General features: G+C 47.1%; 1 protein-coding gene across 1 annotated transcript in view; it reads right to left on the reverse strand.

Annotated features, from left to right (window-relative positions):
* Positions 1 to 11,862, reverse strand: part of LOC144109920 (uncharacterized) — a 116,199-nt gene extending 104,337 nt beyond the window's left edge. Inside the window, exon 1 of the mRNA XM_077642690.1 lies at positions 11,194 to 11,862. Coding sequence (XP_077498816.1) covers positions 11,194 to 11,271 — 78 coding nt within the window. The 5' untranslated portion in view covers positions 11,272 to 11,862. The remainder of the gene's footprint in view (positions 1 to 11,193) is intronic.
* Between the last annotated feature and the right edge of the window lie 425 nt (positions 11,863 to 12,287).

The following is a 12,287-nucleotide window of genomic DNA, read 5'->3' on the forward strand; positions in this document are numbered from 1 at the left end:
AGGCACTTATCGAAGGGTTAAGAGGAAGGGAGGGGGTGGGGGGGGGGGGGGGATGCAGGGCCCCCACCCCCAATCAAACTCAATGCGCCACCCAGTTCTCTTGGCAGTGCACATGTTGTCCATGTACCCCCTCTCCCTTTTCCTCGTTTGATACAAAGAGTGTCTTGAGCCCCTCTCGAAAAAAATTCCCAACTAGGTTCCTGCCACGAGCTTATCCTAAACCTGAATACGTGCCCTGACCAAGCAGTATGGGCGAACTGTGGTCTAGCCCGCCATCTTACACAACCTCACATTACGCACTCCACCTTGAGCACTGCCTCCTGCTCACGGACACACAACGGCTCTGACGGTATTTTATCCAAGGCTGTTGGAAGTCCCAAGGGCATGACCATTTTTCTGTTCTTCAGCAGCAGACCAGCAAGCCTTTTGAAGTCATTAAACTTTCTTCCTCTTGCTCCTCCTCCTTCCTTTCTTCTCCACAAAGAAGGCCTGAAGAGGACACCAGTCAACCTCCCCTACCTCCACAGTTCCCCCAAATCTCCCGCACGGTTCAAGCCTATAAAAAGCACAACATAAAGATGCATTGAAAAACCGCTAGGTCTCGAGAAAAACTTGTACGCGTTTTCGTTTACCCCTTCAGCGATGTTTCTTAGGCCGATAAACGTGGAAATAATCCACAGCAACACATCGAGAGTGCATGTGAAGGCCTGAGTCGCGATGTTTCGAAATTCTCAACGACCAAAGATATCTTAAAACGAATAAAATTTAAGCGTTCTTGGGATCGCGCTAGTTTGGTAGTCGGTGTTTCTAGTTTGTTTTCGTGCGAGAAAAACCGTAGACGCGAAGTTGCGAGAAAAAGACCTTTATGCACGTAATTTAATTCTGTGCATTCATGAAGGTGTAGAAAGAGAAGGATTACAGGCCGGCGACGCTCTCTTTAATTAGAGAAAATGTTCCCTTGCTTCCCGTAATTTCGTGCGAAAGTAATACACCAGACGTACCAACCCAGAGCAAGAATCTTGTCTTGTGTTGTCGTGGCTCGCAATACAGGTCGCACAATCCCTACCGGTGGCTGTGATAGAAACAGGCACCTCTGCCAGTGCGGTGTCGTATCGCTTAACCGCAGCGCCACTGCGCTGGTATTAGGACTCGCCGCCATCTATGAATGTTAAGCATAGAATGACCAACTCTGCAGATATGAATATTAGCCCACTAAAGCTACCGCGTCATACCCTTGAGGGGTTAGCAATCATTAACCGATATCAACTGACTCGCTAATTAATACTAAACACCGGATAAACACTATTTAAACAATGTGCTAAACCGGAGCTCTCGCACGGTGTAATCGGTATAACCAATTCAAACCTGGTTAACTTTTTTAAGTTCATCACGTGACGTAGCCGTGGAAGACTGTTTTGAAGCTCGCTCTGGGTCAAAGCTATCTTAAGAGCACGCCATTTTCGTGAGTCGTGAGAGTGGCCTTTTTTTAGGCGGTCTCTAAACAGTCGGCGGCACTAGTCGCACTCCTGGCGTGTTCAAGACGATCCCAAGCGCTGGCTGTGGCCAAGGAGCGATGTACACGGAAGACAAAAGTTATAAGGCAGAGTACGAATGAACACCAGCGTGGCCGGCGCTAAGGCCCTGTTTTCGGTACTGACTGCACAGCGTACTATACGTTTAACGATGCCCTCAAGTGTTTACGATGCAGCAGCCTGATGAGATGAAAAACCAGTGACAGTTTAAACACGCGCAACGACCTCGCGAAGCTGGATCAAGAACTCGTGACGTATGTACCTATCTAGTCCGTTGTAGTCGTTCATCATTTTCCGCTTGTGGATTTATTTTTCATTCTCTGTTTTCTTTCTTGCCGGCGCTAGTCTTCTGCGACAGAGGTTGCTAGTAGCACAGACTCTCTCTGGTCAATGCTGTGTAACCCATAGTGCTGAGTAACCCATAGTAACTTTCAGTAACCTATGGGTAACGGATAATCTCTTTAGAATGGAAGGGACCCCAAGAGAAGGCAGACACTGCAGAGGGCGGCAGAGTGTCAGGTGGACGGATGAGGTTAAGAGGTGTTTGCGAATAAGATGGCCGTAGCTAGACAGGATATGTTTTTTTGGCTTGGTTTATCGGTTTAACGTCCCAAAGCGACTCAGGCTATGAGAGACGCCGTAGTGAAGTGCTCCGTGTAATTTCGACCACCTGGGGTTCTTTAACGTGCACTGTCATCGCACAGTACGCGGGCCTCTAGAATCTCACCTCCATCGAAATGCGACCACTACGACCGGGGTCGAACCCGCAACTTTCAGGTGAGCAGCCAAGGCGCATGATAGGGTTATTTGGGAGGACATGGTCTTTGTCCTACAGTGGTCGTAGTTAAGTTAGTAATGATGATGATTCAACAACACTGGAGAGAACTGGCACACGCAAGCACGACTGACTGTTCTTGTAGTAGTTTTTCGCTTGTTGGAAACAAAGCAATTCGAAAGATGAACGCGATACATTTTGCATTCTTGTTTAAGATCTCAGTATACTAATAAATACTTATTTCTTCGTTATAAATAAGCAGTTTCAATCCGGGAATACTTGCAGAGTTAACCTTGAACGCGTCCTTTAAATGCGCGTGAAAATAGCGAAGGGCGGTTTTCTAACCCAACGAGCTACTTTGTTAAATCAAGTTCAAGAACCTCCTGGTAAGCACGCCAGGTAACATTCGATCTCTTCCATCAGAGTGCCTGAAAGGCGAGGGGTGCCCAAAACTAGAGCCGCCGACTCGAAATCGATTCCGGGGAATGAATTAAAGGTTGTTGTCGTAGTCCGATCGTTATAAGGCCCGGAAGCGGTGCGCTGTCGCGGCTTCTCCGACCGTTAATATTTGCGCAGATGTGATTCAGAGGCTACTCGAAGTTCCGAAGCTTCGCGTGACTACGGTACATTTGTGCGTCCCTGTCATGCGGCTGCCGACTTACCTGGCGCTGCCATGTGCCGTAAAATACTTCAAATTCGCTAAGGGTTCCAGGCACGCATACCGGTGATTTGGAAGGACACCAGGTAGTTATAAGCAATGTTAATGTTAAGGGTTAACGGATATTTGCATACCAAAACAACATCGACACGAATGAAGCACGCCGTTGTGGAGAAATACGGAATAATTTCGACGACCTGAACATCTTCAACGTGCGGCATAATCTCCGCAAATGGGATGTTTAACATTTCGCCTCAATCACAATGTAGCCTCCCCGGACAGGATCGAGACAGAGAATTCATGCTCACAGGCTGAACACGATAGACACTGATCGACTCTCTCGTGAGATTAGAAGCAACCTTCGTTAATTGCGCCTGCTCTAGATGCTTTGAAGGTGTGATGGCTGACTACACTTCCACTGTCCAAGTAGCGACTTTTCTAAATACGATTTTAAACATTGCAGTTGATAACCCTACTTCAAAAAATCGGCAAGAACAGCTAAAACTTCCGAAAAGTCGATAACCGCAACTACAAAATCGTTTAGTATTAGAGAAGCCCGGTTTTTTTAAGCGTGCGCTTTTCAAGCAAAAGTGCTGCTCACTTCTTGTAGCTCGCAACTGGAATGACGTCTTCATCCGCACACTTTCCAAATCCAAGAAATGGTCTCAGGAATGACTGCACTATGGCTGTCAGCACGCAATAGCGGGTTGCGTCTGAGTCGTCATCTTCTCGAACCTTTTTCTAGCTTGCCACAAGCCTCAGGATGTTCCATTTGAGTTATACGTATGTCTCGCTCCCATCCACAGCCGCGGTTACATCGGCACAAAAGTATTCGCCAGACTTTGTACACCAAAAATGGGGATAATGTGTCCAACTAGAGCAGTTAGTCCCGGCGAAGATGGGCTAGTTCGCCGGAAGACTATTCATGGCTGGTGTCCGTTTGTAGTTAGTCTCCAAAGAAGGATTAGTGGTAGGTCTTTTAGGCACTACTTTTAGGGTGTGAGAACGCAGTTATCTCACAAAGGAATAACCAGTGTACCCATCTTAAAGGGGCACTCAGAATAGCTGCTTCCAGATTTTGTTCATAATAATACTAATAATTGTTTTTTTGGGGAAAGGAAATGGCGCAGTATCTGTCTCATATATCGTTGGACACCTGAACCGCGCCGGAAGGGAAGGGATAAAGGAGGGAGTGAAAGAAGAAGAAATTAATTTTAACACGATAGCGTTAAGGCTCCCGACGCGTCGTTGGCGTCCTCACTGGCGTTGTGAGCGATAAACAGGGTGGCGTAGGCTGTCCCCGGTGGACAACCCCGAAGTAGCAACCTAGGTGGGCAACCTAGGTCACGTGACCTCGTGGAGTCATCACAACCTGCCTACCGTATTGTGACCAAACTAACCTCTCTGCCATATGGCAGTTAAATTAACGGTTGACCGCGAGAGGTCACTCGGGAAGAGCAACTTGGGTCGCACAAGAACCGCCGGTGGCAGCACCTTCCATCGCAGGGCAGTGGCGCATCCCTTAACCACTGCACTATTGCGCAAGGAGTGGTGTGACGACTCCCAGCGATCTATGAATTTAAAGTAGGGAATGACCAATTCCGCATATATTGGTATCAACCCATTAACACTATCACATCGCACCCTTAAGGCGGAACCTAAGTGTCCCCTCCAATGTTACCTCTCTTTATAGTAATGTTTATGCTTGGTCGGGAACAAAAAAACGCATTTATTCTGAAGAAATCTGACTTTGACCCAAATCCGACCGATAGCCGCACCTGCCATAGAAGGTCAGTGGCACATCGCTTGACCGCTGCACCACTGCGCCAGGACAGGGTAGGAAGACTTCCAGGGATCTATGAATTCCGTATACCATATGGACGATAACCCATTATCGTTATCCGAAAACACAAGAACCGCAGTAAAAACGAAACTGCTAGCGCAATAAATTCGCATATGGACTAACTACGCAAATCGACCGTCATATTTTATTTCATTCCTATAACCTTGCGAGTGCCAGCAATTTATCCTCACTATAGGCCCTTTAAAGTCCACACCGAGACAATTTAACTTCATCATAGGCCATTGAAAGTCCACAGCAAGACATTTTATTGTCATGATAGGCCGTTGAAAGTCCGCACTAAGACATTTTATCATGATCATAGGCCGTTTAAAGTCCACATCAAGACAATTTATCATCATCATAGGCCATTTAAAGCGCGCACCAAGATAAATTATCATCATTATAAGCCGTTTAATGTCCACACCAAGACAATTTATTATCATCATATGTCATTTTAAGTCGACACCAAGACATTAACCTCGCCGAGCAATCGTTCATTGAATTCTTTCTTGCGACCTACGTAGACAGTGCATATCTGCGAAGTTTATAGCCTCTTCTCCCAGTGTACAGAGTGCTGCACCCCGGCAACACTGATAGTATTTTATTGTGAGCTTAGATCTGACATGGCGCGACACGACTCCATAAGCTCCCCCTTTGAAGTCAGGAGCCCTTTATCAGTGCCAAGGTCACTTTGGTGCTTGGCTTTCACTTCTGGCCAATATTCTCGCTAAATCGCCACTGCTAGATATCCTGATGTATAAAAAACAGAAGAGGCCGAGTCGCACTGGTCCATTCCCCCCAAAAAAAACGACTGTGCTGAGAGGCAGCTCGTACACACCGAAATTTAAAAGCGAATCTAAAAGAAACAAAACTGAAATCAGCGTCGCGAAGGGCACGGACAATCTTCCTCCTATCAAAAAAGCAAATCAGTATTGACAGGTGCGCCGATGCAGTGCGGGCCGACCTTGCGAGTGGCCTTGGGAGCGATAGCATCGGTGTTTCCAATTAGGCGGCCCTCCTCCTCTTCCGCCTCCCTTCTACCTCCTCTCCCCGCTTGCCCAATTCGCCGAACGTCCTCCGCAGTCGAACAGCGGGCGGGAGCGAACAGTGCAATCATTAATGAAGGGGGTGGGGAAAAAGCTGAAAGGCGATTGTCGGGTGATCGCGATCCTTGATCGAAGAAAAAGAAATAAAAGCGAAGTTGGACAGGATGACAGGAACGCAGTGGCGGAACGATATTCGGAGGAGAAAAAAAAAGGTGAAATGGAATGAATGATTACGGGGGCGGGTTTAGGGTACAGTTAAGTGCTGTTACGTGAGAGAAAAAAATGAGGAAAAAATGTATAAAATAGTTTCGTCACTTTGTTTTCTGCGCAGGAAGAACGCTTGAAAGAAGAGCTCATTTTAGCAGCGACTGAATTTGTTGAACAAAGCGATTGCGCGGTAATCATTAAGCTTCTGTGAGAGCTGAATGACAGTTTCGGCGGTTACAGACGTTGATAGTTTCCACGACTGGTTGAGAACGTTCAACAACTGTTTAAAGGTTGTCTTCACAAAGTCGAAGCCTTTTGTGGCTGAGAAAAATTATGATACGTAAGGAAAGCTTTATTAATTCAATTCAAAGTCTAGCGAAAAACAAAAAGCACTGGAATATTCTCATTTGCTAATGTTTCAGCACAAACATATTCGTTCGAACACCTTATTATTAGGAAATTAGTTGACTTAACTTACTTCATTTAAAAATCAACAATAGCGAGTGTTTTATTTGACAACAGCAGGAAGTCGGAACACAATTATATTGGGCCGATAGAGCAAATGAGGTTGTTCAAGTGACCCCGCACAAACATTAACACGCAGATCAGTTCATTAAGGAGGAACTGTGTTACGACGTCGCTGGGATTTCAGATTATGTTGATTGCACACCAGCTTCTCGTCGCCAGCTTGTCTGATTCCAAATAGTAACAAGTTTTTCGCTCCAGAAAATCATCTCCGTCTTTCTTCACACAGATTGCAACAGGCAGAAAGGTTAACATTATCATTGCTTGCTTGCCTAGGCTGCGCACAGGTGTAAGAAGTACATACTAAGCTCACACACAAGTACGGGCTAGTTGATATTAACGACGTTAATAGGAGATAGTTTTTGGTCACGTAAAATTTTCAATGGCGTTAACCGATTTCGCTACTAATATGAGAAGTGGAACGAATCGTGAATAGACAAAGACAAAATAAATAAAAAGTTTCAAAAAGTGCATGACCAAAAAGAAAAATGAGGTGCTGCCATCCAGATACGAGAAGACGAACCATTAAAAGTTGAGGTCACACAGCTGAACACGTGCCGACCAAGAGGACGGTACAACTCCCGTGGGGCAGCCACCGCCACCATTCCCGACACGTGTCCACTCTACGGGGACTGCCGCTGGCGTCGCTAGCGTCGACGGCGCTGCGGCTTCTGTGCGACGATAGGTGTGCCCCAGTGACCCGAATACCGGCAGGGCGCAGGCTAGACTGCGCGCACACCAAGTTTTCCTCAAGGCTTTCCGGGCCGCCCCTCCTTCAACCTCACTCGCCCTTCTCCTATCATTTTTTTTTTTCTGAAGTGCCTACTGCATGCGAGGAAGAGGACATTCTGTCACATGATCAATGTTTTTCATGTTGTTATTCTTTTTTTTGCTACGAAGCTCGATGCAAACTCACCGACAACAAAAGCTTAAAAAAGGCGAAGATGATCGCCGGTAGAGAGATGAAATAGGCGTGGGCATGGCTTGCATGAATATGGAGGAGCCGAAGCGAGTCATTACGCTGACGAGCTGCCTTCGCCACACCGTCGGTCGGCCTTGCAAAGAAGCACAGCGGTCTGCGCGGTGCACGTCACATTAATGCCTACTGCTCGCTTTGCCATTTTCTTCATGCGAATGGGGCTCGAGTGGGCTGACACGCGCAGAAAATTTCTTAATTGAACGGTAACTGCGTCGTGAGAGTGAACGAGAGAGAGGGAGAGGAGAAATGACATGGTTTGACCGCGCCGTAACCAAGCATGCGACTGTAGGAAAGGGTTGACGAGTACTATTCGCTGAAATTCGTTTATTGTATTCAAGTTTTCTATTGTATTCAAGTTTTCCCGGTTTTTTTTCTGTGTTCCGTCTGAGTCCTAGGCTGCGCTAACCTATTAAATTGCTTATGTTAAAAGCGCGAGAAAGATAGAATTAATAATTTCACTACATTTATGACATAATTTTAATTCAGCGCTTGAAAAAAAATGAAAAAAAAAATGAAAATTGTTTTTTGGGGAAAGGAAATGGTGCAGTATCTGTTTCACATATCGGCGGACACCTCAACCGCGCCATAAGGGAAGGGACAAAGGAGGTAGTGAAGAAAGAAAGGAAGAAAGAGGTGCCGTAGTGGAGGGCTCCGGAATGATTTCGACCGTGGGCATCTTTAACGTGCACTGTCATCTCAAAGCACACGGCCACCTTAGCGTTCCGCCTCCATCGAAACGCAGCCGCCGCGGTCGGGTTCGAACCAGAGAATTCCGGATCAGTAGCCGAGCGCCCTTACCACTGAGCCACCGCGGAGGGGTAACGTATTAGAACTTGGGTCCAGTAAATGCAACAAGCTTGATTTCTTCAGTTTAAATTGATATGAAATTACAGCGTGTCTGAAGGAGGACCATCACATTTATCTTTGTAAAATATAAAATAGAGGATGCCCAGTCTTTACTAATGGTAAGAATACAATCAGTACACTAGAGCACAGGCGAAAAAATAGTCGTCTCTGGTTTTACAGAGCATTCTAAATGAAAAAAAAATCGACTTCAGCTGTCTAACTATGACCCCGCCGCGGTGGCTCAGTGGTTAGGGCGCTCGACTACTGATCCGGAGTTCCCGGGTTCGAATCCGACCGCGGCGGCTGCGTCTTTATGGAGGCAAAACGCTAAGGCGCCCGTGTGCTGTGCGTTGTCAGTGCACGTTAAAGATCCCCCGGTGGTCGAAATTATTCCGGAGCCTCCACTACGGCTCCTCTCTCTTCCTTTCTTCTTTCACTCCCTCCTTTATCCCTTCCCTTACGGCGCGGTTCAGGTGTCCAACGATATATGAGAGAGATACTGCGCCATTTTCTTTCCCCCAAAAAACCAATTATTATTATTATTATTGTCTCACTATGTGAAGCCTCTTAGCAGACGCAAAAAAACAGATACAGACTTTCCTTTAAGCCAATGTTTTCTAATACTAAAGTTCAGATGAACAGTGTTTCCCCGCGTACTATAAACGAATAGAATTACATACCTGTGGAGGTGTTACAATCAAAGAACTTTGCTGAAGAGTTGTAAAAAGTTTTTACAAGCTAGCTCAAAAATAAGCACTGTTTGCAATCCACTTTCTTGTTTGTATTTCAAATAATTTCATTCCGTGTATTTTTTACCATTTTCTCTTGTTTGGCACAACAGTTTGTCCATCTGTTTGTAATTTCATACGGTTCTTTTTCGTTTTGGTAGTTATTGTGCTAGTGCAAAAAATTACTTGTTTGCGTAACACTGCGACAGCCTGCATCCTAATCGTCAGTTCTTACTGTTGTTTAGCGTTGTCATGCCTTGTACAGTATTGTCTTTCCTGCATGGGCTAGGTCTTGACCTGTAGGATCATTAAATAAATAATTAATTCACTCGCATATGACAGCAGAGTGCCTCTGTACGACCTAACTTAAATAGCCATACTGTGATTGCTGTCTTTATATACAAATTATTATTAATAAATGCATCAATCTTCTTCGAGACAGCCACTACTGTCCACTCTGGGAAAGTTACATATAAAAACTGGAAACCCTTTCTGCTATCGCGGAAATCCTAGATTGTCAAAAAACATCTCAGCGTCTTCGTCCCTGACCGCCACAACAATTGTATAAATGCAACCGTAATGGTGTTCATGGTTGGTAGTGACCATTTCGTCATACTGCTCTTGGATATAACTCATAAATTATCGCACGCATTCTCATGGCCACGATAAAATATATATATACCTGGCTGCACATTGATCAGTCCTGTTTTCTTTCCCTTGTTTAGCGACTATTTTAATCACGGGTCGCCCTGCTTATTGATCTGGCATGGTCGTCCCTATCAGCTTCTGAGCTGTTTTTTTGTTTATCTCGGAATAAATATCGTCGCAAACCCAGCGCTATTTTGCACTCCAGTTGGGTGACCTACCTCGGCAATATTATAAAGCGCCACTTGTTATCGCGTGCAAAATTTTGAACTGCTAGCCTTTAAGTCAAGCGCGCTGGTTTCCATCAACTTGCTGTTTGCTGCTTCACGCAAAGACTCAGCATTATTTCCTGGATCGACGTGCCTTGTCGAACAGTTCAAATGCGAGAGCAAGGTCATTGCAGGTTGCAGCAAGTTCGTACCTTAGCGCGTACGTCATGTTATTCGCCGATATGATTGTCGATTAGATATATAAACGGGTTAAACATGCTAAACAACCGCAGCGCCATCACCTATCGGTTCAGGACTTGAATCATCGACCAAACAACTTTAGAGGGCAAAGAAAATGCTCTGTGCGAAGATAAGCCATCCGCCGCGGTGGCTCAATGATTACGGTGCTCGACTACTGATCCGGAGTTCCCTGGTTCGAACCCGACCACGGCGGCTGCGTTTTTATGGAAGAAAAACGCTAAGGCGCCACTGTGCTATGCGATGTCAGTGCACGTTAAAGATCAGCAGGTGGTCGAAATTATTCCGGAGCCCTCCACTACAGAACATCTTTCTTCATTTATTCTATCACTCCCTTCTTTATCCCTTCTCTTACGGCGCGGTTCAGGTGTCCGCCGATATATGAGACAGATGCTGCGCCATTTCCCTTCCCCAAAACCAATTATTATTAAGATAAGCCAAAGCGTGCTCTGGTTTCGCCTTCAGGCGCGTTTTTACAGCAGTGAAAAATAAGGCGCAATATTCCCGAGATGAACAGCAAGACAAGAAGAAACAAGACACGACGTGCCGTTCTTTTTTTTATTTACCTAAATCAATTTTGCGCCTTCCATTGTAACTGCAAACGAAATCCACCTTTCCATTCCGGGGTACTCTCAAACTTGAAAGGTGAATAGCTAAAGACCGACAGCCAGTCAGAAGCACCCGCATCAAGTTTCTCCGTGTGCACTCATCCCGCACGTGTTCTACTTATCACGCAAGTTTTCCTTTCAAAATGGCAGTGAAAACAGCTGAATTCCCGCAATGTCTTCACCGCGCAAACACAATTCGTGTTCATCGCGAGAAGTTCAGCCTTATCCATGCACCGCGCGCAAGCAAGCAAGCAGGCTGACGAGCGAGCAGGGAAAGGAGGCAAAAAAAACAAAGCGGTTACCCGGGAGCCTAACAAGAGCAGTTCCCTCCTACCTGCTCAGAAGGCGGTCTGCTCAGAGGAGGCGCGGCGCTCCTGCGGTTTCTCTCTCGATCCTCAGAGGATTGATCCATGGCTTGTTGACACTGCGCCCAGAGCTTCACCTTGCACGCGACGTGCCGAACGGTGGCTGCGGTGCCGGCATCAGCAACAAAGCCACCGCTTCGTCGCGGGCGACGGTAGGCAAGTCACGGTGACGCCGCCGAAAAGCCGAACGAACATCCTAAACTAATCATGCCGCCACCACGCGCACACGGTGTGCGGGGGGAGGGGCTCACAGTTTGCCCCGGGAAAACACTGGGTTCTCCTTCTTCGACGGGTGGCGCGGCGCCCGCATGTTCTTGAGCACTGGCTGCCTGCCTGCCTGCCGCTGGACCGTCGGCCGGCCGATAGTCGCCAAGCCAAGATGAGCCAAGACCCGTGCCGCGCGACGCCACGCAGACGATCACGCAAACAAGCCAAGTATATATAGCAGCACAAGACGTATGGCGCGAGCAGACGACGGACGAAGCATTGGTCGGTGGAAGAAGGGAGGCGTGGGGGGGCCACTTGGTCGTCGCTACTTCTGTTTAAAGAAGGGCCTCGCAGCGATGTCGATGGGGGGAGCGAGCGAAGTGAGAGTTTCGAGTTTTGCGCGCGATGTACGGTCCCTCTGTTACTTCTTCTTCCCCCTCCTCCCCTCCTCTTTCGCTCTCTCCCTCGTCGTGCCTGCTGGTCGATGCGGCGGCAAACGGGCCGTTGTCCGGGAGACACGCGAGAGTACGTGACTGTGCACGCGCTCGGTTGCCCCGTTCGAGAACGGAGCAATGTGTGCTCGAAGTCTTGCGTCATAGAGAGGGAGTGCGCGCGATTAGCACCTCCCGGGAAGCCGTGGGGGGAATTCCAAACTTTGCTGTGCGGTGGTCGCCGTTCGAAGAAAGCGGGCCATTCCATGCATTTACGGTGGTGTACTGTACAGTACTCTACAGCACCCTTTTTCGTAGCCTTCCATATCATTACCGGGCTGGTGGCATCTCAAATTCTTCCTTGTTGAAATAATTTTCTCGGGCTCTTTATAGAGTTAATAGAGCAATTTAAAGAATTGCTGAGC

The sequence above is a fragment of the Amblyomma americanum genome, chromosome 11 (genome assembly GCF_052857255.1).
Source record: "Amblyomma americanum isolate KBUSLIRL-KWMA chromosome 11, ASM5285725v1, whole genome shotgun sequence".
NCBI classification, from domain to species: domain Eukaryota; kingdom Metazoa; phylum Arthropoda; class Arachnida; order Ixodida; family Ixodidae; genus Amblyomma; species Amblyomma americanum.